Source organism: Phytophthora ramorum (assembly GCF_020800215.1).
Source record: "Phytophthora ramorum isolate Pr-102 chromosome Unknown Phyram_PR-102_s0007, whole genome shotgun sequence".
Classification (NCBI taxonomy): Eukaryota; Oomycota; class Peronosporomycetes; order Peronosporales; family Peronosporaceae; genus Phytophthora; species Phytophthora ramorum.
The window spans coordinates 2,316,373-2,340,342 of NW_027150653.1; the positions used below are offsets into that span (position 1 = coordinate 2,316,373).

Consider the following 23,970-nt stretch of genomic DNA (forward strand, 5'->3'; position numbering starts at 1 on the left):
CGAGTATATCAAGTCGATGGACCTTCACTGGGGCAAGAAGGATGACCACACGCGTATTTTCTACATCAACTTCGTCACGAGCGCTGGCAACTCCCTCGCCGGAGGATCAATGACCGATGACAAGACCACCCTGACGGCGCCTGAAGGCTTTCAACTCGGTGGTTTTTTCGGGAAAGCCGGCAAGGAGATCGACACGCTGGGTGCAGTTTGGGCGTACATCGAGCTGGTCACGCCAGCCCCGACGCCCGTTCCAGCTCCTACCCAAGACACGGAAATCTCCTCGCCGGGCACTGTCGTTCCTGCAGATATTGCAGGTAGTTTGTCGGAGGTCGACACGAAGGCGAACAAGCGGCCCGTGCAGCTGAGCGAGTCGTTCGGTGGGCCTCACGGAGACCAGTTCTCCGACCAGCTAGCCGCCACGTCTGGGATGACCGTCAGCTCCGTCACAATTCGAGCGGGTGAGCGTCTCGATGGTCTTGGAATGCAAGTATCAGGGCCCAAGGAGATGACGTTTACACACGGCGGAACTGGTGGCACGGAGTACTCCCTCACACTTGGCCCAGACGAGTACATCACCACGCTGGAGGCACACTGGGGTCAAAAGGGCGGGCACACTCGCATCTTCTACCTCAGTTTGACTACGAGCGCTGGCAACACGGTCTCGGGCGGATCCCAGACCGACGAGAAGGGATCGGTGACGGCGCCAAAGGGCTACCAGTTGGGCGGCTTTTTCGGCCGGTTCGGTGACGAGATCGATCTCGTGGGCGCGGTGTGGTCAAGTATTGAAGCCGTTAACGAGACCGTCTCCGCTCCCGTGTCTGCCGACGAAGACATTGCTCTTGGTGAGCTGTTCGGTGGACCCCATGGCAACGCGTTCTCAGACATTAACGATATTAAGTTCGGTCAGACGGCTACCTCTGTCACAATTCGGTCGAACAAGCGAGTCGATGCGATAGCGTTCCAGGTTTCCAAGCCTGCAGAGGTGACGATGTCGCATGGCGGCAAAGGTGGAACCGAGCAGACGCTAACTCTCGCGGAAGGCGAGTACATCAATTCAATGGAGGCTCACTGGGACAAGAAAGACAAGCACACCCGTGTCTTCTTTCTTAGTTTCACGACAAGTGCCGGCAATACGATCTCCGGTGGAACCAAGACAGACAACACGGGTATCGCTACAGCCCCTGAGGGTTTCATGTTGAGTGGCTTTTACGGTCGAGCTGATGACGAAGTGGACCAGCTCGGGGCTATTTGGACGAGAATGTCGGCCAAAAACATTATGTTGACTGACCCGTCGGGCGTAGGCAACGGCACCTACGGCACAACAATTCGTAACTGGGTGGGTCCTGCTGTCGGCAAATCAAGTGACACCGCGTGCTATCGGAAGACGGCAGCGTTTGACAGCAACAACATTTGTCCGCTAGGTTACGGCAAAGACGATGACGACTGCATTGCGCAGTGTCCGATGGCCTACCCAGTTTCTTGCGCGCTGGAATGCATTCCTCAAAATGACGACTGTGCGCTAGCAATACTATCCAAGATCGGTTCCGTTGTCGCCGTGGCACTCAATGTGGCAACCGGTGGAGTATTTGGTGAGATTCTAGCTCTGTACAAAACTGTGAAATGGGCAGTCACGTGCACAAAAGCTCTCGTTGAGGTCATCCGAGGCTTAATCTATTATCTGCGCTACCAGCAGACTACAGCTCCTCAAGGAGACACCGCGGAGCTGCTCGCCGTGGCTTACCAGGCTGATGTCGTTCTCATAGACCTGCCAGTTGCCGTATGCAGGTGTCTGGGCCTTCCGATCCCGAAAGGTACCAAGGTTGTGGATACTGTGCTCGTCATCGTGGAAGGTATTGTGAAGCAGGCGATCACCAACGGCGACGAAATCATTTCGACCGGAGCGAATGTTATGAATCTACTATCTGGCAACGAGATGGCCAACTCGTCGCAATCGACCGTAGACGAGCTCCAGGAGATCATCGATAAGAACTCGAGCTGTGGCTACGAGCTTCAGCGTCTCACTGATCGCGTCACCCGTGCTGTTCTCAAGTACCGCAGTGTGGTTGATTCCGTCCACGACGTTCGGGTGAAGGTGTACAAATCCTCCATCGTGTTGAACGACATTCCTATCGTCACCAACAACTGCATGGGCGAGCTGCTGGCCACTAAAACATTGACGGCGGCCTACGAGACCCGTGACCTGCTTCGTAGGACGTTTCAGGTCATCGTGGATCAACTTATAGACACAGGTACCGACTTGGTTGGTGGTTGGTGGTGGGGTTGTTGGACGTTTGCTAACGTAATTTGGTTCTGTTATGCAGGCAAGACCGACGGGGGGAAGGACGTGGCCGATGACGAGTATATGCTGCAGGTTGCCAATATGGGACTGGTGGTGCTGTCAACAATCGACCCGACGGGTATCGCGTACATGGCCTCGCAGTTCGTGCAGCCCATTTGTGGTCCGACCGCTTACCTTGGCGAAATCGACGACGGAACGCTGTTCGACGCGTTGGGTCTCACGACAATGGACGAAGCTTTCGCCGGCAGCTATGGATCCTGGACCCACTCGGGCGACGCCGTCGTGCACCTCATTTTCGAGAGTACCGACACCAAGGACGTGACGGTGGTCGTCCATACCGGCGGAGACGAGTACACGCAAGTCGACGTCGGCGCTGGTGACACGACGACTTGGGACTCCACGATCCCCGAGCTGCAGGACAAGAACATGTACCTGGATCGGTGGCGTCCTGGTCTCTTCGGGTTACCCGGTTCAGGTGGTGGGTCACTGCTGCTCTGGGTCCCGCGATCGTCGGAGGGCGGCCACATCACCATGCACGTGCGCATCAACCCGTCCTAAGCCGTTGGTGCAGTACAATGTAGCGTTTGCGAGTTAAAAGTCAATCGATGGTGTCTGTGAATAATATACTCACTACTGTCGCTAGTAAGCAGTAGCATTATCTGTGAATACAGGTATATGCTCTCCAGTGTTCAACATTGCGCTGCACCGTGCAAGCCTTGACTCACGGCTTGAGCCGAGTCCTCCAGCTGGTCTTAGTTCCCCTACTTTCAGGTAAACTTCAACTGTAAACTTGTCTGCCACAAGAACACAAGAACGCGCAAGCACCAGATGTCGTACAGTAAGCACCCCAAATTTCCGCTACATATCCTATCTACCTCTGACTTTGAATAAATTATTGTTACGATTCAACCTTGCAATTGCATCTTGTAACTTTATATCCGTCCATTATAGATACTATTATTTGTAACCAAATCAAGATTCAGCACTGTAATCCCAGCTCGACAGCTCTCCTCACGTCACTTTCTTATTTGCTTCAGCCATGACATCCATGACAGCAATACGGCGCGCCTCTCCGCCGCTCCGCCGCGGTGTCTCGAGTCTCACCAACATGGCGGCCAAGATCGACGAGCTGGCGCAGCACCCACAGACGGGCGTGTCGCTGCAGTACCTGCTTGAGTTCGGCACAGACATCTCACCGCAGAAGCTCATTCAGTCGGCGCGATTCCTGCACGGGGAGATGCCCGTCCGCTACGCGCACCGCATCAAGAACCTGGAGAACCTCCCGCACGGACTGAGCGACATGCCGTCGGTGCAGCAGGTGCGCGCATGGTACGTCAACTCGGCCAAGGAGCTGCTGGCCTTCCCCAAGGTGGAGACGTACCAGGACGAGTTGGCGTTCCGCGACCTAATCGAGAGCATCAAAGGCCGACACAGTGGCACGCTTTACACCATGGCAAAAGGGGTGCACGAGCTCAAGATGGAGCTCTTCAAGTCCTTTTCAGCCAAGAGCAATGGAGGTCAGAGCAAGGAACTGGGCGAGAGGTACTTGCGCTCTCAAGAGTTCGCCGACTTGTCGGACTTGCACTCGTTCCTGGACGCGTTCTACATGTCTCGCATCGGCATCCGGATGCTCATGAGTCAGCATATTGCGCTGCATGACGAGGAGGATGGGTGGGTGGGCTGCATCTGTGAGAGCACGTCGCCTGCCGAGATCGCTCTGGCGGCCATTGACACGGCCAGACACATGTGTCTGAGGCAGTACGGAGACGCCCCCGAGGTGGAACTGCACGGCCACACGGACTTCTCCATGCCCTTTGTGCCCAGCCATCTGCACCACATGCTGTTCGAGGTGATTAAGAACTCGATGCGAGCGGTGGTGGAGTTCCACGGGGTGGACAACGACATGCCCCCGATTAAGATCGTGATTGCCGACGGAGAGGACAATGAGGACGTGTCCATCAAGATCTCGGACGAAGGCGGAGGCATCCCGCGCTCGTCGGTCTCGCGTATATGGTCGTATCTCTACACGACGGCGGACTCGGAAGCTTTCGAGAGATTGGAGGCACCCAATGACTTCGGAGGAGACTCCCCGCTGGCTGGACTGGGGTATGGCTTGCCGATTAGTCGGCTTTTTGCACGCTACTTTGGCGGAGATCTCCAGGTTATCTCCATGGAAGGGTACGGCACTGACGCCTATCTGCATCTCAAGCGCGTGGGCGACGCATCCGAGCCACTCCCGTAAGAAGTTGGTGACAGCAGGAGAAGGAGGTTGGACTTTATGATTTTGCTTTGAATATTGGCTGGGCACACTTACTAATGAGTGCAGTTCACTTGTAATAGAACGCGACGGAGGCCGTGCTGCAGATATGTGGATGTTCCCCGATAACGTGTTATGTAGAATGTTTTTTCTGTTGTTGTACATGTGGTCTAGCTAGTCCAACTTGGCCGGTCGCGCTGCATTACTTTTCGGCCGTAACATCTGCGCCCGTGCCTGAATTCTGCTCGTGATTGCTCCAGCCCCAGTTCCAATATTTTCATTTGCGTCAGCCCTGCCATACGACGCCGAGTTCCGATAAGACCTCGACTCACCGTTGAGTTTCACCTGCAGCGGATCCAGTTTTGTCTGGGACCTCGGTCGATCTTCTGGTGGTTCGAGTGTGATTGCAGCTAGCATCTTGTTCGCGGACGACTCATTCTCAACCGACAGTGAGCGCTTCAACAGTGAGGCAGATGAAGGTGAGTCCAGTGAAGTTGGCGGTGCTGCAGCCCCATTAGGATGGTACCGATACCCGATACCGACGCCATCGATTCCTGAGCGAGTTGTTTTCTGCTGCTCACGTCTAAAATCTCGCAGCACCTCTACAAGGTCTGTCTCGGTGACAAACTGCTTGCCCATGGCTTCTATCTGGCCTCTTAGCTGCTGTAACTCGCCACCTAGAGTTGACCATGACTGTAACACATCAGCCTCAGCCATAACTTCCGCCTCAGTGACAGCAACAAACCCTTTCTTCTGCATCGCAGCGGCTAGTTTCGCAAGCGTAACTTCCAATATGTGCTGACTGCGAGTAAGTGAACTTACCTCGCGACTTACGTTTTCCAACGTACGCTTTTCAGAGGCCCACTCACTCATCGCAGCCGTAGCCACCTTATTGTCAGCTTCGTGGCGGAAAAACATGTCGGTGAACGCTTCAGAGTATCTGCACAACGCAGCAGCCATTTCGCCGGCTGCAGCACGTGCAGTGATAGCAACAGGAAACCGGCAACTCTCAGGCTCGTCGGTACGCCCGCCTAACAGCGCCAGAATTTGCATTGAAAAGTCCGAACCCAGCACACGACCAACTTTTTCCACATGAGCCTCGGCAGCGGCGAGGTCTACAGGCTCCTCCGCCATGGTAGCGTACGCGTCGTTGATCAAAGCCACTAGCTTGTCGAGGTGTTTTTGAGCCACCGGGTTCACGCTAGCACCGCTGTTTGGATTCAGTCGTTTGTGCTTCTTCCAGCGATGCTTGAGCAGATTTAAATTCCTCGATAACTCCAACAGTGAAACACGCAGTACGGGGATTTGGGAGCTGGTTAGATGCTGCGATCCCTTTTTGATACTCGGTGGAGTAGATTTTGCCCCCACCATTAATCCATCTGAGGCGGTACCAGTCGTCTCCCCACCAAATTGAAACTGGAGCTGCTTTGGCCGATGTACCGCAGGCGAGCTCTCAATCTCACGGAGACGGTTGCGTAATTGTTTGAGTTCGTTTTGTAGTGCCATGGTTTCCATTCGTTCTGCCTTGGACTCACAGTACGAGTAGAGCTGAAGGTTGGAGGTCCGGATCAGCTGAAATGCACGCTTCAGCTCTTGCTGACATTGGTCCACGTTCAAATGGATCTCACTGAGTCTCGGGTTGCTGCTGTTGGCTGCAGCAAGTTGCAGCCGTCGGTATGCGGCAGATAATTCGGCGGCAGATCGAGCATCCGCTTCCCGTTTGCTTGCCTCTTGCTGCCGAATTCGCGTTTCAACCTTTGACTTCATGTCGTCAGGGATAGTGAATGGTTGAAGGTCCGTGTACCCCTGTGAGCGCTGGGTACCATCAAGGCGGTGCAGGTGCGTCTTCAGGGATAGTTTCTCGTCATTTGTCTGGAATGTGAACTGTTGAGGAGGCGCAAGCACGGGAGGTGCTGGCTGCAACGCTGCCAGCTGAAGCGGTAGCTCATGGAATTTTTGCGTTAGCTCCACGAAGCGGTTGTTGAAATCCTGGCGATGATTCTCAACTTTCTATAAGCAAGTATGACGGTGTTAAATGCACATTACCAGAGTAGTAGCCAGGCTTTCGTTCTTTGAACGTACCGTATCAACGACTTTAATATGCTCCTTCTCTTTCTTGACCGTGGTGGACAGCACCGATAGGTGATTTTGGTGCGTACGCATGTCATTTTGAAACACCTCAATGGCACTCTCGTACTCTTTCAACTTGGAAGACATGCTGTTGACCCTGTTGTGAACGCCCGAAACTTCGCCTCGCACGGTTTCCGAGCCCTGGTTGGTATCGGAGCGTAGTTGATAGATGTCGCCACGCACTTCGTTCATGTTTTCTTCAAGCCGAGTCAGACGTTGGCAGATATGTAGGAAAATAGCGCGCGATGCACTCGTGTGGACTCCCAATCCATGCTGCACATACTCCAGCGACTCGGGCACTGTCATCGTTTTTGTTGACTCATCGCCAGACTCAGACGCGTTCAGTGCGGGGATCGGATCTCCTAGCGCGCCACTCATAGAAGACAAAAGAGTTCAAGTGAGGTCCCGATCCAGCAGCACTAACACACGGCGATGTCTTTTTGCAAACAGCCACAATAAAACCGAAAACATAACAACGCAAGCCCAGCTATTTTGAGTCGGCATTATGTGAGTGCATCCGAACCCAGCAAATAGCGAAGCCACGTACGATTAGAGGTTAGCTGCGTGCAGTGAGTCGGGCGACACTGTAACTATCGGGGCTTGCATGTTTGATTAGACGCCGCGATAAGTGCTTATCGTGCGGTTTTACGTGTCGCGGATAATGATGTTGTTCTTCAGCAGACTCATACGCAGCAGCAGATTGCGCGACTCCGCAGCATATTTTCGGCCCACTTCGAATGCACGGTCGTAAGTGGCAGCGCGCTGGTTCGGATGATAAGCATACAACACCTGCAAGTAAAAAATACAGAAGTTGTTAGGAACAACCGCATATAAGAGCTTACTCGTGAGCCAACGCGCGTCCACGCGAACCTTTTGATACGAATCCATTCGTGCATGCAAACGCTCGGCAGCAATCAGCTCGCAGATTTCCTTCTCCAGATTCACCGTCGGCGTATTGAAAGTGTGAGCCATCTGGTGCAGGTCAACAGACAGGTACGGGTAGAAATACTGGATGATTCCACGACTGCGAATCTCCTTGCACAACTTCTCTACGTGCTCACACAGGTACAAATCCAGCTTCAGCTCGGGCTGTAAGTGATTGTAGCCAAGCGATCAATCACAATAAAAACGGCGTTAGCACTTTGACAAATTGCAATACTGTTGTTCAGGCTGCGGCGCACCTTCATTTTCTCCAGAGTCTGCAGACACGACGCGTAATTGCTCGAGTAAAAGTCGGTAATGAGCTCACGCAACCACGGCAACAACTCCAAAAAGGCCTTGAACGACGGGTTGTTGATCACCTGATAAAATCACATCCAGCATTAGCCCATGAATGCCATTCCCGCTGCTGGTCAAAACCCACCTTTTCCTTCAGCTCTTCTCGCTGGAAAGACGCCAGCGCGCAAATTCCGCCATACAGCGCGATGTCCTCGGCATGCAGCACTTCACTGTAATTTGCGCCAATCTCAGCATTGCACTCAATGAACTTAGACGCTGCTGCGTGGTAGTTCTTCTCGTGCAGTGCCACAAGCCCAAAAGCCGACGCGATCTTCGACTTCAGACTAAATGATCAAAACATTAAAAAAAAAGAAGCAAGAATTAATGCCAACAGCACTTCAACAACAATAACTAAAAGACCGTACATGGGATCGCTCTGAGAGCTGTTCACTTGCTCCAACTTGGTCAAATAGTTGGTCACGTGGCCGAAGTTGCGCATATGCAGCGCCACTTTGCTCACATTCAGACACATCTCCACAATGTGCTTGTCCGTGGTACAGTAGTCCCGCGCTTGAGCGAAACTCTTCAGTGCAGCCGGCAGATCACCCAACTCGTAGTAGAAATCCCCCAAGTCATTGTGGCCCATCTACAAATATAATCCACATACCAGAAAACATTTAGTGCTTCTTCCAGTACGTTTATACTGGTGTAAGTACACTTACCCGGATGCTCTCCTTGATCATCGTGGACTTGTACGAGTTCAACTCCTGCTCCAGCCGCTCGTGCTGCTGCGCCGCGTTACGTTTGACGTTGTCCACGAAGCTGACCTCGTCCTGCGCTCTGTCGCCCAGGACCTCGACGTACAGCCCCATGTTGAGCCCGCCTTTGAGCTCCCGTAGAAGCACGCGCCTGGCCTCCGTCTGCAGCGCCGGGCACGTCTTGCACAGGAACAGCAGCCGCTCCGTGCGGTTACGGCCGATGTACTTGGCGGCGTAGGCCTCCACGTCCAAGCCCTCCATGCTTTCTCGTGCGTATCTTAAGAAGACTTCGATCAAGCAGATTTCCTTTGCGTTTTCATTGGCAGAAAATGGTTTTGATGTATTACACACAACAAGGTTAAATGATATAACATAGCACAAAAATAACAGGTTTCAAACTTTCGACATACAAAAATTAGGTCAAAGCGACGCCCTGTTCCACTTCCGATAGTGTGGGGCTAGTTACGTAACACGATTACAAAAATATTGAAACGTTGTATTTTGATGTAACTTACCGTAAGTTACTATGAGCGCGGTAAATAACAAAAAGTGATCATGACGTCGGCTGTGGTGCTCGCGCTGTATCGGACGTTGCTGCGCTCAACGAAGACGCTGCAGCGCGACTTGGAGGCCGGTCGGACTTTGTACAGTGCCGTGCGGTCGGGCTCCGTTGCCTCGTACGCCGGCGTCAAGAGCGACTGGCAGCGCGAGCGCTTGTTCGTGCGGCGCTTCGAGGACTTTGCGGTGCTAAGGCGCAGGGCACAAACCCGCGCCTTTGCGGCCATTGTGCGCGCAGCGTTCGCGGGTCCCGTTGGAGATGGAGACAAATTGGTGCTGGATGCCCGTATCGACGCGGCGTTCGAGGCGCTCAAGGGCGTGGACGACCACAACGCGCTCATCCAGGATTTCAAGGATCAAGGCGTGTTCGGAATCAAGGTAGATGTTAAATTTGAGAAAGTTGGATATGTTCAAGTGCTGAATGCTATATGCTATCTTGCAGGAGAGGCCGAGCTCAATTGCGTTCCTGGTTGGGGATGTGGTGGAAGTGAAGGGCGAGAAGAGAGGAGTGGTGTTTGCATGGCACGCGACGACGGAGGGGGTTGTGTATGATATTCTACCGCACAGTCCGGGGTTCAGGTGTGCTGATAGTATCAGCTTGATATGCGGAAGGCGGTACTTTTCTGATGAATGTTATGTTGTGTGTAGCTTCGCTAGTAAATTGTACAATGTGCCTCAAGATGAAATCCGTCTGGATGAGGCTCCAAAGGTAAAGCATTTTTGGTTTGAGTTGTTTATGGAAGTCTCATGTTTGTTTTTGGCAGGCTGTTGTGCACCCGGCCCTTTTGCTGTACTTTGACGGCTTTGATGGGACCCACCACGTTGCATCGGAAGCTCTGGCAGCTCGGTACCCAAGTGATGTCGCTGAGAAGCCCAAAACGGCGAATACCGTTGTCGCCACCCCGTCCATCATCCGTCTTCAGTCTGCTGGCGAAGACCAGCTCTTGACGTACTTGCGCTGCGATGACAGTACCATCGTACAGTTTGCAATGGCTGGTCTGGAGGGTATGTGGCTTGGAGAGTGTGGACAGAGTGCGCAAAATGAGGTGCAGCGTGCTGTGGAGCTGGCGGGCCAACAGAAATGGGACGAAGCGCGCGAGATGCTGACGCATGTAGCACACGATTTCCCTGAGTTCGCGTACGCGTGGAACAAACTAGCCATGGTGGAGTACCAGAGCGGTGGGTCTTGCTTGGATCGTATCTGTATGTCTGCACTATTGCTAAAGTATCAATTGTCCTACTGTTGCTGCGTTTGCAGGCAACTTCGGCAATGCGCTGGGTCATTACGAGACGGCCATTAAACTGAAGCCGCAACTCATTGAGGCGCTCGTCGGTCTCGGAACTTGCGCTACGCGTCTTCAGCGATGGAGTCTAGCGCATCGCGCCGCCGTGCAGCTGCTGGAGGTACAACCGAGTAACGAAACCGCGCGGATGCTGATTGAACAAGCAGTCTACGCTACGTTGTAAGCGTGACTGGAATCATAGCAAATTTACCAGCGCCATGCGATTTGATGCATCACTTTGCGATCCGTTTCAATGAAGCTGTCACCTTCCGGTCGCGATCATGACACGGCAAGCTCACGCAGGCATTTGCGCACGAAAAGACACGACCACTTCAAGGATCGCTTGCTTCAAAGATCGCGAACGTTTGCTAACGTCGAGCATGACGCGAGCTTGCTCAAGCAAGACGGTTTTGCCGCCAAAGACAAGGATAAGCCCGCGGTGAAGTGGAATGACACATGTGCATCAATTAAGGTTATTACTTGCCACGTACGGAGCTTCCGATGGCCCCTACGCTGGACTACCAAGACTCTATCTCGATACACCTGGCAAACTCACAAACCTTAGTTTACAATATAAAGCTGCTCATACAGCGTCCTGCGCGTGCGCTACGCGAATAATATAAGGCGACAGCCGCGGAGCGTCGATAGGAGGCGCATGCTTCTCGCCGCGAGCAACTCTCCCGAAAAGTCGATGAACACTTCACCCTTAGAACATGTACCTGGACACAGACCACAACATGTCGGCGTCCTTGGAGCGGAACTCCTCCTCCTCCGAGTCGAAGGCAAGCTCCTCACTCACTGCTGTGACGCTGATGCGCCGCTTAGCGGCGCCCGTGTCTTCGTCCGTAGGAATCATGATCGCTTCGCTCAACGGCGTAGCCCACACAATCCGCTCACCCTTGTCGGAGGTTTCCTCCGATGCCGACTGCGTTTGCCTTCTCAACGTAGGCAAACGAGATGGCGTCACCATGCCACGAGGAGAGGACGGCGGAGAGATGGCAGCACTGCACGTGAAGAAGCGAATGATGCGCTCCACGAGGGTACCTCCTCCAGAAGTCTGTCTCCGAAGCTCTGCGACCTCGAATCGTCGGGCCTGGAGAGCCAACTCCAGCTCCTGCACACGTTGTTGCTGCTGCTTGGCCTCAATCTTCACTTCGTCGAACGATACCTGCAGCTGTTTGAGCTGCAGCTTCGCGGTAATGGCCTCCTCCTGAGCCTCGCTCAGCTTGTCCGTCACAGCCGCCATACTGTTCATCAGTGTCACATTGTCCTTCTCGAGGCGGCCTACGTGGATCAAACGCAGCTGCCGGTTGAAGAGGCTAAAGACCTTCACCTTCAGGTAGGCAGCGTGCCAGCGTCGGCGAGCGAGAGCTTTCTTTTTGAGCTCCAAGAATCGAGTTCTCGCGATCATCGCACGAACGTGCGACTGCACTCGAAGCGCACTGCGCTTGCGTCTCACGGTCTCATATAGCCACAAGAACCCACGCTTGGCCATGTACTGCGCAGTAATCTTCTTCCAGCGCTTCTGCAGGTAAATAACGCGTTGCAGGGGGCCGAGCCACTTCAGTAGCCATCGCTGCTGCACAGGTAAGAAGTTTTTGGCAAGCAACTTGTCGAGCAACACCATCTTGTCTTCGGGTCGGTCCTGGTACGCATGCATGGTCTGCGCCTGGTGGGACATCCGTGTCCAAAGCTTGTGCATGCGTAGCTGCACGCGAATCTTCCGCACACGCTTCCTCGCAAGGTGCTGACGCACCATGCACTGAATCATTGTGGCACGTTGCCGGTACCGGACATCCTGAAAGATGCGCTTAAATGCGTTAAACGTGATCACAGCAGTGGTCACACTGATCCAGTGCTTCTTGCGCAGGTACAGAAGTAGCTGCTTGCCCAGGTTTTCAGTCGACGCCGGAGCTGGGGTAAGCAGCTTGTCCAACAAATCAATCTTACCCGTACGGAAAAAGAGACGAGTGTCGCCCAGGCGGTAAGCCCCCGTTGGGAAGTCGTACGCCCACAGAATAGCTTGCGTGAAGAGCTTGTCGTTGTAGTCGAAACGACGGAAGACTTCGTACGGCAACAGGTTCCGGTACACATCGACAACTTCAGCGTATAGGATACGAGTGGGCAAACCGACGCGTAGAACCTCGCAAGCCTGCACAGTGCCTGAGCATCGCAGCTGCTCGACGACGAACGGCCGGTCGAACACGCCAACCTTCATTTGTGTGTTCGGCTTGATGCAACGCACGAAGTTGCAGCTCGTTCCTTCGAGCTCAGTGGTAAGTCCCTTCATCTGCGTGGAAAAGAGGTTGGACGTGCTTCCTCCCTTGAGGCGCTTTGAGGAAGCAGATCCGCCACCAAGTGGCGATAGCCCGGCCGATTTGGTCGACACGTTGGACGCTGAACGTGCACGGTTGCCATTGCGGCTGTTGCCAGTCAAGTCCTGCAGCACACGTGATGACGAGTTCTTCAGCAACTCCTCGAACTGGTCCGATATGATGTTGTTGTTCTTGTCCACGAACGAGTCAATTGTGTACGACACCGTGCCAGCATAGTGGCGGATGAGGAATGTGTCACGGATATCCTTCGGGTGGGGAGTAGGGAAACACGGGTGGCGCTTGAACAACGTGTGCAGGCGCTCGTTAAGTTTTCGGTCCGACGGCATAGGAAGACGCGACACGTTGTCGATGGTCGCAAAGAGGCCTCCATGGCGACTGGCGATCAGGTTCAAGCATTCACGGTTATCCGAGTAGGCCACAAGGTCACCGCTGGGTGCAACCTGCTCCGCCAAAAAGTCAATCTCATTGTCCGGGTCCTTGACCTTCACGGGCTGGCCAGCAAGAGGGAACGGAAACGACAGCGAGTGGTTTGTCGGGTGGTAGATATGTTCGCTCTTGTACAATTCCTGCTCAGCCTCGAAAATGCAGGCGTTGAAGAGACTCTGCAGCGTCTCGTTGGCATAGTTGATAAGCAGCTGCTCGAATGAGTTGCGGTTCTTGGGCTCGAAGTCCTCGAAACCAAAGATATCAAGCACACCAATGTACGGCACCACATCACTGCGGAACGAGTCGTAGTCCAGGGCTGCAGCACACTCCCACATAAGCCACGTGAACGTGTTCTCGTAGATAGTTTTGGCAATGGTGTCACGCGAGTATACCGCGTTACGCACATCGCGCTTGATGAAGTAGATCGAGTTGCGTCGAGATCCACGCGTCATGATGCGCTTGAGCAGGATGCACTCCGTGAGCTGCTCGGCCGATACGCCGAGAAGCTCCGAGGCGTGGCGTACTGCCTCCTGTGACTCGACGTCGTCTTCGCGAATGCACGCAGTCTCGCCTTCTTCTGTGTCCTCCTGGCTGATGTGAATGTTGCCCATGTGGAGCAGGCCAGCAACGAGGCGGAAAATTTCGTGCTGCGCACTGTCTCGGATGCCGATAAACTTCAGCGCGCTCTTCAAGTTACCGAAGTTCTCGGCATCGTCGATGAGGTCGGAGCGCATGCAGCCCGACTGGTTCAGGTACGAGTAGGCCTCAGGCATCTTGGGTTTCAAATGGAGGCTCTTTTCCAGATACTCGGCGTCGTCCGAGTGCAGCAATTCGTAAAACACGTGAAAGTTGCGTTCACCCTGTGGCTGGAACACCAGCCGACTCTTCTCCAGCAAGTACGTGTCAATACTGGCACCCGATAGCTCATGGGTTTCATTAGCGAACTGCAGTCTCATGTACTTGCCGAATCGACTCGAGTTGTGGTTGCGGTGGGTCTTGGCATTGCCGAACGACTCCAAGATGGGGATTGTCTCCATGAGTCTTTCACCCACCGCCACAGGCGACAACTTCCTCTTGCCGCTCGACTGCGGGTACGACATGGCCAGCGTAGAAGACCCAGGCGGACCCCTGCAGCCCAGCACCGGTCGGCTGTGAGCCGTGATCTCCGGCTCCATCTCGTCGTCCGACGTGCAGGACGCAGAAGACAGCGCCGGGTTGTGCACGGCGCGCATGGTTAAGAAGTCGAGGATGATTTTGGACGTCTCCGTCTTGCCGGAGCCGCTCTCTCCGCTGATGATGATGCTCTGGTTCTGCATCACCGCACGCACCGCGCAGAGCTGGCGGTAGGCGCTTTCCGCAACGTTGTACGGGTGGGGAGGACACCGGTCCAGCGGCTGCCCTACGAAGAGCATCTTGTCCGGGTCAGGCACTTGCCGCAACGGGTTCACGGCGATGAGTACGTTGGCCATGAACGTGTACGGTCTCTGGTTCTGTAGACCCGCGCGGTCTTCCAAGTTCTTGGCCAGAGCAGCTTCATGCAAGTGTCTTAGCGACGTCATGTCCGCCGCGGTGCTGCCATATTGAAGGATAATGTGCCACATTTAAGGGTCAGACCTGTGCCCTTTTTAAGGCTATGAAATGTGGGAAATGTACCTGAAGAGCGGGTTGGCCGCGAACAGCGGCGTCTGCTGCAAGTCCACTTGCTGCTGCAGCGGCAGCTCGGTCGGCAGCTCCTCATTGGGGGTCAGTGGTTCGCCTGTGGCTTCGTCGATGAGGCAGAACGTGGCGCTCTGCTGCTTGTGGTCGAAGGCGGACACTTGGCCCAGCGTCCAGCCCAAGGGCCCATCCTGCTTCCAGTAGAGGTCGCCCACGCGCAGCTGCACGGCTGTGACGGCCTCGGCCTTGATCTCGGAGCTCCTGCCCAGTGCCTTGGGCTGCCGCGCGCCCGACACGCCGGAGTAGGTCATGGCTTGGCTGCGGCAAGTGCCACAAACAAAAACGTAGCTCGGTTTGCTGCCTCTTGCGCAGCACTTCGCAAAGTGATTGGGGCCGCCTTGTTTAGCGAGTGTCGCGTTGTGAGCGCCTGCAGCTCGTCACCGAGAGCGTGACTTGATCTGAGTATGGGCCGGGCCTGCGATTGGTTGAAATGGAGAGAACACGTGCTTTTTAGAACCATCAGAACATGGAACTTGACCTCAAAGAAACGTCCACCGAAGCCTGGTTGGCACAAGGGGGGACCACAACAACTCGATCGTCTGGGGCGTTTTGCGTGGGCATTGCCACCACATGCATGCATCTTCACCGCTTTCGGTGAAGATATGCTTGCGAGAGCACAGCCGCGGCAGAGCAGCGCGCCATGGCGGCGCTCACGTGCTGTGCATGCCGCTGGCTTGGCCAAACGATGCCAGGCACCACAAGCTCCACATACATTGCTGTTACTTACGGCATCGCCTTCATCTTCAAAGACAAATCGCGCAGCGCGTGCCGGAATTGAATTGAATCTCGCACTGACTCCTCTCCGGATCCTTTCGCGAACCAAGTTGAAGTGCTGACTCCTTGCAGTGCCCAAAGTCCTTTGCTGTCCATTGCGGTGCAGTGCAAAAGCCCATTGTTGTCGGTGACGCGCGCTCGGCCTATTTACAGATCCATCGCCAGCCACGAGGTGCTACGCTGTCGTGCGGCGACGTGTCGGGGGCAGTTTCGTCGAGAGACTCGGTAGAGCACAGTGCGGCGTCTAATGCGTCTCCTCTTTTGCGGTGGCCAGCTTGGCGTTGAACCCGTTGCTGGCCTGTAAGACCGACGTTCAAGCCGAGTGCCACACGCTGGTCCACTCGCTTGCTTAGCAGCCTTTTCGTCTGTAGCAGCCGGGAGGTCGGCGTGGCACTGAACGTTCGATTGCAAGCGCCAAGTGAGACTTAACGTCCTGATCCGACAGAGCTGTTCACCAAGCGGGAATCCAGCGCTGCTTCGTCGACTTCCGTGTCGGTGGCTTGTGCTGAGCGCTATCCAGACCTTTGGAGACAGGTGCGAGTCAGGTTGAGCGATGCATGGATATCTTGCGTGGGTAACATTGGATACTATTAGGTGAAGCTAGCTAGCGTTGATGCGGACGTGCATGGTCAGATGGCCGCCTTGATCCGCTCGAGGAATCCAGAGCACGAGCGAGCCGCCGCCTGACCCAGGAATGCCGACCGCATCCGAGCGCCAGCGATCCAGGTACATGACTGTGCCTTGCAGAGCTGAGATGCTGGAATTCCACGTCGCCGTCTCGCCCGCGTTCACATCCACGTCGGCAATGCTGTCCCCTCCTGAGTGGATCACCACCGTCACGTCCTTGGTGTCGGTGCTCTCGAACACGAGGTTCATGATGCCGTCGCCTTCCTTGCTCCACGTCCCGTAGCTGCCTTCGAACGCCTCGTCCACGGTCGAAAGCCCCAGCGCGTCGTACAGCGTGCCGTCGTCGATCTCGCCGATGAACGAGGTGGGGCCGCACGTCGGCTGCACAAACTGGGACGCCATGTACGCGATGCCTGTCGGTTCGAGGCCGCCCAGCACAGTGAGCCCCATGTTCGCCACCTCGAGCATGTAGTCATCTTCGTTCACGGACGCCCCGAGGTCCGAGGTGCCATCATCTATGAGCTCGTCGATGATCACTCCGAAGGTTTTCCGGAGCAAGTCGCGAGTCTCAAATGCAGCGTCCGACGTTTTGTTCGCCAGCAATTCGCGCATGCAGTTGTTGGTGGCCGTGGGGATGTCGTACAGCACAATCGATGAGTTGCTTATACTCACGCGGATGTCATCGACGCGCGTTGCGTTGCGGAGCTCGTTGACCTTGGCTATAACGTGGTCGGTGAGGTTCTTGAGTTGATACCCGCATGTCGAGTTGGAATCGATGAGGTCCTGGAGCGTGTCCACGCTCGTGCCAGCCGTGGAGTTGGTGGCACTTGAGTTTGTGAGGAGGGCCAAGACGTTGACTGCAGACGAAAGGATCTGGTCGCCGTTCGTGACCGCCTGCTTTATGATAGTCTGGACAATTCCCAGCACGGTGTTCGAAAACTTTGCACTTGCGGGGACTGGGATGCCAAGGCAGTTGCACACAGCAATGGGGAGGTCGAAAAGCACCACGTTGGACTGGTAGGCGACAGCCAGTATTTCTTCGACGTCGCCCGCGGGTGCCGTCGTCTGTGTAAAGCGCAGGTAATAAACGAGCGACTTCATCACGCCAATCATGTTCGATGCGCAGAGGAAGCTCTGCTTCGCGCTCTTGTACTGGGAAAATAACGCGTTGAACACACCGGCTGTCGCAGAGTTAAACGCCGCTGCTGCAACTGAAGCGGCCTTGGTGAAAATCTCCAGCGAGCAGTCATCGTTTTGAGGAATGCATTCGAAATAGCAAAAGACGGGATATGACATCGGGCACTGCGTTATGCAGTTGTCAGAGTCTTTGGCGTAGCCCAGCGGACAAACATCTTTGCTGTCGAAGGGCTCCGTCTTCCTGTAGCAAGCTGAGTCGCTGGCATCTCCAATCATGGGACCCAACCAGTTCCGGATCCTGTCACCATACCAGTCGGAGCCCATGTTATCCATGAGTGCCGCTGACGTCGCGTTTGTCCTAGTCCAGATAGCGCCCAGCTGGTCAATTGCACCTTCAGCGCGACCGAAGAACCCGCTCAGCTGGAAACCCTCGGGAGCGGTCACTGTGGCGTTGTCTTCAGTCGCAGTTCCTCCCGAGACAAAGTTACCAGCGTTGGTGCCGAAGCTGAGATAGAAAACCAGCGTGCTCGTACCCTTCTTACCCCAGTGGATCTCCATCGACGTGATGTACTCGTCATTGGTCAGGGTGAGCGTGTTGTCCTCTCCGCCAGATCCACCATGGGACAGCGTCAACTCTGCAATCCGCAACGTCACTGCGTCAACTCGGTCGCCAGAACGGATAGTGATGGAGCTCGCCACTTGACCAAACTGGGCTGAGTTGATATCCGAGAACGCGATACCATGGAACCCTCCAAAAGCTGAGCCCAGTTGGATGTATTTATCAGATACCGCGTGAACTGCGGTAACAAACAAGCATAGCAGCGCCTGGAACGCTGCCACGAACTGCATGTTACTCTCGAAGTTCGTGAGACAGAGACGATCAGTGCAAGAAGCGGTGTGACGGACATCACCCGTTGTCCATCTCGCCTTCGCCGGCCTGCCAGTGCAAGTTGTCACCTATTTTTCGGGGGGGGGGGGGGGGGGGGGGGGGTCGACCAGAAAAATACGCAGGATAGGCCTCAAGATCTGCAAACAGATTCGTGATCGTCTACGTGGTTGCTCCGGCTATTATCCATCAGCGGTCGTGACATCGCACACCATTGCTGTTGCAGTTGATCCGGGTCTTTCGGTACCACCGCGGCGCAGTGATCAAGTCAAGCACGAAAATCGTTTGCGAACGTGCCATCCAGGAGCAATCTCGGTAGTAGCAAAATTAAAATATTTGAGTAACTTCTATTATCACGGACTCAACTCAACATCGAACAAATAATTTGTCTAATCTATCTAGCTAACGTTTATCATGACATGCAAAGTCAGGTGGCCACCCTTCGAGGCCCTTGGAACCCATAACTTTAAGGAACCACCACCCGAGCCAGGAATGCCAAGCACATTCGGTCTCCAACGATCCAGGTACAGTACTTTGTCCTGCAATTTCGAGACGGTGGAGTTCCAGGTTGCCGACCCGTGCGCATTGACGTCTACCTCCGCGATGCTTTCACCGCCCGAGTGAATGGTAACTGTCACATCTTTCGAGTCGATGCTCTTGAAAATGAGTTTCACGACGCCGTCCCCTTTTTTCTTCCACAGGCCGTAGCTGCCTACGAACGCTTCATCCACTGTCGTTAAACCCAGCGCGTCATATAGCGAACCATCGTCGATATCGCCAATAAATGAGGTGGGTCCGCAAGTCGGTTGCACGAATTGGGATGCTAACCACACAAGTCTAGTTGGATCGAGACCAGACAGCATGACGAGCCCATAGTTCGTGACTTCGAGTATGTACTGAGACTCGGCTACAAATGACCCCCCGTTGGTCACCCCCGTCGCCACGAGCTGCTCGATGATCACTCCGAAGGTTTTCCGTAGCAGGTCGCGAGTATCGAACGCGGCCTCCTCCGTTTTATAGGACAGCAACTCGTTCATGCAGTTGTTGGTAGCTGTGGGGATGTCCCTCAGCACGAGCGAGGACCTGCTGATTTTCACTCGGACATCGTTAATCGTAGCTCCGGGAGTATTATTGCGAACATTGATAACCGAAGTCATAACGTGATCCGAGAGGCGTTTGAGCTGATATCCACACGTTGAGTTTGAATCTAAAAAGTCCTGGAGCTCCTCCACGCTACCGGTAGCATCTGTTAGATCAACTGCAGTGGCGTTGGTGAGAAGGTTCATGACATTCTTGGCGGACGAGAGGATTTCGTCGCCGTTGATGATAGCTTGCTTCACGATGGCTTCCACGATCATCATGACAATGCCGGTAAACTGCAAATTCGCCGGCACTGGTACGCCAATACAATGACACACTGCAACTGGCAAGTCCACGAGAACGACATCAGACTGGTAGGCCACGGCTAATAGCTCTTCAACAGCTCCTTGGGGTGCCGTCGTTTTCTGGAATCTGATGTAGTAAATGAGAGACCTGAGCACGCCAACCACGTTTGCAGCGCAGAAGAAAGTCTGGCTTACTTTCTTGTAACCTGAAAAAATGGCACCTAAGACGCCTGCCGTCGCCACATTAACCACTGCTGCCACCACAGCCACTGTTTTTTGCAGGATCTCCAGCGCACAGTTGTCATTTTGAGGAATGCACTCCAAAAAACACTTCACGGGGTACGCTAGCGGACACTGAGCGATGCAGTAGTCATCGTCCAAGGTGTAGCCTGATGGACACACTTTGCTGCTGTTGAAAAACTGCATCTGCCGGTAGCACGCTGAGTCTTTGGCAACCCCGACAGAGGGGCCTACCCAATTGCGGATCTTTTTGCCGTACCATGCAGTCCCCATCCGGTCTTTCAGTTTTGCTGCTTTTGCCGATCTCCTCGTCCAAATTGCACCAAGTTGGTCCACTTCGGATGCTGCACGCCCATAGAACCCACTGAGCTGAAAACCTTCGGGGGCAGTCACTCGGGCGTTGTCGTCCGTCTTCTCTCCTGCAGAGACGGAGTTGCCTTCACTCGTTTCAACCTTGAGATAGAAAACGCGTGTGTGGCCGCCCTTCTTACCCCAGTGAATCTCCATTGAATCGATGTATTCCTCCGTACCAAGTGTGAGCACGTTTTCCTCTCCGCCTGAGCCCCCGTGGTCCCAAGTCGCCTCTGCTGGAGTTTTGATATTCACCGAGATTGCGTCGACTCGCTCATCACCGCGGACTGTAATGGAGCTGAGAGTCTGTCCAAGCGAAATGGACGACATGTCCGAGAACGCGTCACCATGGGGTCCACCGTATACCTCGCTGAGCAAAATGTCTTCGTCCGCTGTTGAGGCATCTGCCTGTGTAGTCGACGCCCCAGCAGCACTCCAAGCGGCGAGAAGCAGCACCAGTAGCACCTCCAGCACCGGCATGCTCGCTCCTAGATGTACAGTGCCGATTGGAGCGACAGCCTGTAAAACACAAAATGGGCGAGCTGGTCGGGAGTCCCGTCCCGTCTCGTCCCAGCTCGGGACTCCCGCACGCGTCGTCGGCACAACGCGTGCCTCGAGGCTCGAAGTCGTGTTGAGTGATTCGCATGTTGTCGAGGGATTTGTAGGCATGCCTGCCGGCAGGATAGGAGGTGGGATAGGCACATTGTCCAGGAAGTCCTTGCCGGTGCACCTTATAAAACTAATCACCTGTCATATCCAATATTTATAAGATATTAGAAAATAGAGGCAACCTATGCAGACCTGACCTACGAGAACGCAAGACCCGATATATTAGGTGGCTCTCAGAAACATTTTGTAAGACTAGCTATTTTTTTTACGCACCAAATCTTGAAGACCGCCCATGCGTTATCAGGACGGCACCTTCCAAATGCAAATAACGGACAGTGTCCTGTCAAAAACGTCAAATTATCAGTTTTTGACTTAGATCACAAACATTAATATAGGAATTTGTATTGTAATACCGGTAAATATCGGTATCCTGTGAAGAGGCTTTATTCGGAGGGGGCTCTTTTATTCGGGCGCATCCGTAGAAACGCGAATTGATTATGTATCTTGGGCGAGGACACAAACCGAGAAAATACATGTATACTGTATTCGAGATTCGAGAAGAGTTTGACACTGACAGCACCATATGAAGTCCTGGAAGGTATCCGAGTGTATGTCTTCGTAGTAGTTGTTGGGGATATGCGAGGTACTATCCCATATTCCGTGTACTTCACATAAACCTCTTGTAGAACTTGAGATGATATTACCTAGTTCTACATGTGTGTTCTCTACGTAATGTATCCAATCAGTGCTTTGAATGGAGGCCAGACTCCACTGCATCCCGACACTTTAATATCTCAATCACAACTCAATTTACCTGGTCTTCCCCAAGCTCCCTCACTTCACTCCTTCCATTCAACGACCTCTGATAGGTTATGAGCCCAACGACTGACTCAAGCGCAGACGACCGCGATTTCCCGCGCCTTAATGGGCGGAATTTCGTCATCTGGAAGACTCGAGTGACCGCCGCCCTTGAAGGCAAGAATCTGATCGGCTTCGTCACCGAAGCCGACTACGCGGGCGACGAGGACTACGACTTCTCCTCCGATGAAGACCTCAACCCGGCACTGGCCGACATGGGGGACATTGAGGCCGCACTAGATGCCGTTGGGGCGCCCAAAGCCACCGACATGGAGGACTCCTCATCGAGTGAGTCCTCTTCCGACTCAAGTTCGGAGGCTGCCACCGCTGGAGACGACGGCGACGTGGAAATGGGGGCAGGTACAACCACCCTTGATCCAGTCATTCACCGCTAAAAAGCGTGATGATCTGAAGCGAGCTGAGAAGCTAAAGGCCAAGAGCCTGAAGCTGAGCTCGAGGAAACTACGGCTCGATGAAGCAAAGGCTAAAGCCTTCCTCATCAAAACCATCGATGATCAACACGTTCTCATGGTGAAGGACAAGACTACGGCGTACGAAATCTTTCAAACGCTCTGTAGCAAGTACGAAGGTGCTGCCATCCACGGTGACCCGTACTACATCCAGTCGTACCTGATGGCCCTCAAATACGAGGAGGGATCCGACCTCATGGCTTTCATCATCGACTTGGAAGAATCCATGAAGGCAGCCGCGGAAGCCACGAACAGTGTGCTGAGCGACGAGCAAAAAATCGCTCTATCTGTATCACTCTCTCCCAACGGAGTGGAAGCCTGAACTAGCAGTCTGGAAAGGCAGTCGGAAATTCATTCCGTACGAAGACCTGAAACGGCACATCGAGACCAAGGTCCAGAATGAGCTAGCGCGCAATCGCTACGTCCTCAGACAAGGAACCCCAGAGTCTAAGGAAACACGAGCTGAGAGAGCTCTTCGAGCCACGGCACCAATTCCGATGCCAGCGGATCTCCAAATCCCCGCCAAGATGGAGACAGCTCTCGTGGCTTCATTGAAGTGCACGTACTGCCAGCGTGACAACCACGACACGGTCGACTGCTACATCCTGCAGCGCCACCTACGTGATGGCCAAATCAAGGCTGGTACGGTTCTGCCTGCCAACTTTAAGCTCAAGGCACCACAAGGCACGCAAAGCCATCATCCTTACAAGGGCAACTACAAGGGAAACCGTGGCAACAACTCGTGGACAAACTATCATGGTCGTGGAAACAACAATCGCGCTCCTAATGGAAAACGCCAAGATCGCCGTGGAAATCACAGCCGCAACAACCAAGGCAAGCAAAACGAATTTCACGGCCGACGCAACCAAGACGCCCATGGATCGGACAACAACGAGTATGGCATAATTGCTATTACAACGCTCGATTGTTCCCCCAAAACTGTGGAAGTGAGTCTCACTGCTCATGTCGGACACCATGATCCATCATGGACGATCGATTCCGGCTGCACTCGCCACGTCACGTCCAACAGAGAATGGTTTGTGACCCTAAAACCGACCGCGGGTAAGTCCATCACGGTGGGGGGCAATCACCAGATTCCCATTGCAGGAACAGGTGACGTGAAGCTATCCATCAAAGATACGAAGGGAAGAGACAGAGTCATTACCCTGATCAACGTGCTGTACGCACCTGACCTCAAGTTTAACTTGCTCTCAGTTCGTCAAGCTGTCGAAACGGACTACAAGATCAATTTCCCGAACGCCAAGAAATGCGTCCTGTTCTACGACCGTGGAACCAAGTTCGAAGCCAAGACTGGCAATGGCACTCGCCTCTACCAATTCGAAGCTCGCCCGGTGAACACCGACCACGTAGCCCATGTGGCCAAATCTGGTACGTCCGATAATATTTTACTCTGGCACAAACGAATGGGCCATCCTAACTTTCGCATTATGCAGGATCTGGCTAAAGCAGACGTTGTCACAGACATGGGGATGTCGAAATTCGACTCAAGCAAAGACTACTTTTGCTCCTCATGCACATACGCTAAAGCACATCGTAACCCATTCAATAAACGTACTGTTGAAAGGGCAAAATTCCCTCTTGAAAAGGTTCACACAGATATGGCTGAACCCCTTCCTGTGCCAACACTATCA

General features: G+C 54.0%; 5 protein-coding genes across 5 annotated transcripts; 2 read left to right on the plus strand and 3 right to left on the minus strand.

Moving 5' to 3' along the window:
• Positions 1-3,338: 3,338 nt before the first annotated feature.
• KRP23_8758 ([Pyruvate dehydrogenase (acetyl-transferring)] kinase, mitochondrial) lies at positions 3,339-4,541 on the plus strand (the record flags this gene model as incomplete). The annotated part of the gene is made up of 1 exon (XM_067894237.1): positions 3,339-4,541. The coding sequence occupies one exon, from the start codon at positions 3,339-3,341 to the stop codon at positions 4,539-4,541; it is 1,203 nt and encodes a 400-aa protein (XP_067743690.1).
• Positions 4,542-4,730: 189 nt separating this feature from the next.
• On the minus strand, positions 4,731-7,064 carry KRP23_8759 (uncharacterized protein; the record flags this gene model as incomplete). The annotated part of the gene is made up of 2 exons (XM_067894238.1): positions 4,731-6,566; positions 6,639-7,064. The coding sequence occupies 2 exons, from the start codon at positions 7,062-7,064 to the stop codon at positions 4,731-4,733; spliced, it is 2,262 nt and encodes a 753-aa protein (XP_067743691.1).
• Positions 7,065-7,331: 267 nt separating this feature from the next.
• KRP23_8760 (COP9 signalosome complex subunit 1) lies at positions 7,332-8,923 on the minus strand (the record flags this gene model as incomplete). The annotated part of the gene is made up of 6 exons (XM_067894239.1): positions 7,332-7,475; positions 7,557-7,775; positions 7,868-7,987; positions 8,050-8,248; positions 8,330-8,550; positions 8,627-8,923. 6 exons carry the CDS (start codon positions 8,921-8,923, stop codon positions 7,332-7,334), a joined length of 1,200 nt encoding a protein of 399 aa, XP_067743692.1.
• Positions 8,924-9,217: 294 nt separating this feature from the next.
• On the plus strand, positions 9,218-10,687 carry KRP23_8761 (uncharacterized protein; the record flags this gene model as incomplete). Its single annotated transcript, XM_067894240.1, has 5 exons — positions 9,218-9,598; positions 9,663-9,799; positions 9,869-9,929; positions 9,985-10,399; positions 10,479-10,687. 5 exons carry the CDS (start codon positions 9,218-9,220, stop codon positions 10,685-10,687), a joined length of 1,203 nt encoding a protein of 400 aa, XP_067743693.1.
• A 522-nt stretch (positions 10,688-11,209) lies between these two features.
• Positions 11,210-15,232, minus strand: KRP23_8762 (Unconventional myosin-VI; the record flags this gene model as incomplete). The annotated part of the gene is made up of 2 exons (XM_067894242.1): positions 11,210-14,837; positions 14,919-15,232. The coding sequence occupies 2 exons, from the start codon at positions 15,230-15,232 to the stop codon at positions 11,210-11,212; spliced, it is 3,942 nt and encodes a 1,313-aa protein (XP_067743694.1).
• Between the last annotated feature and the right edge of the window lie 8,738 nt (positions 15,233-23,970).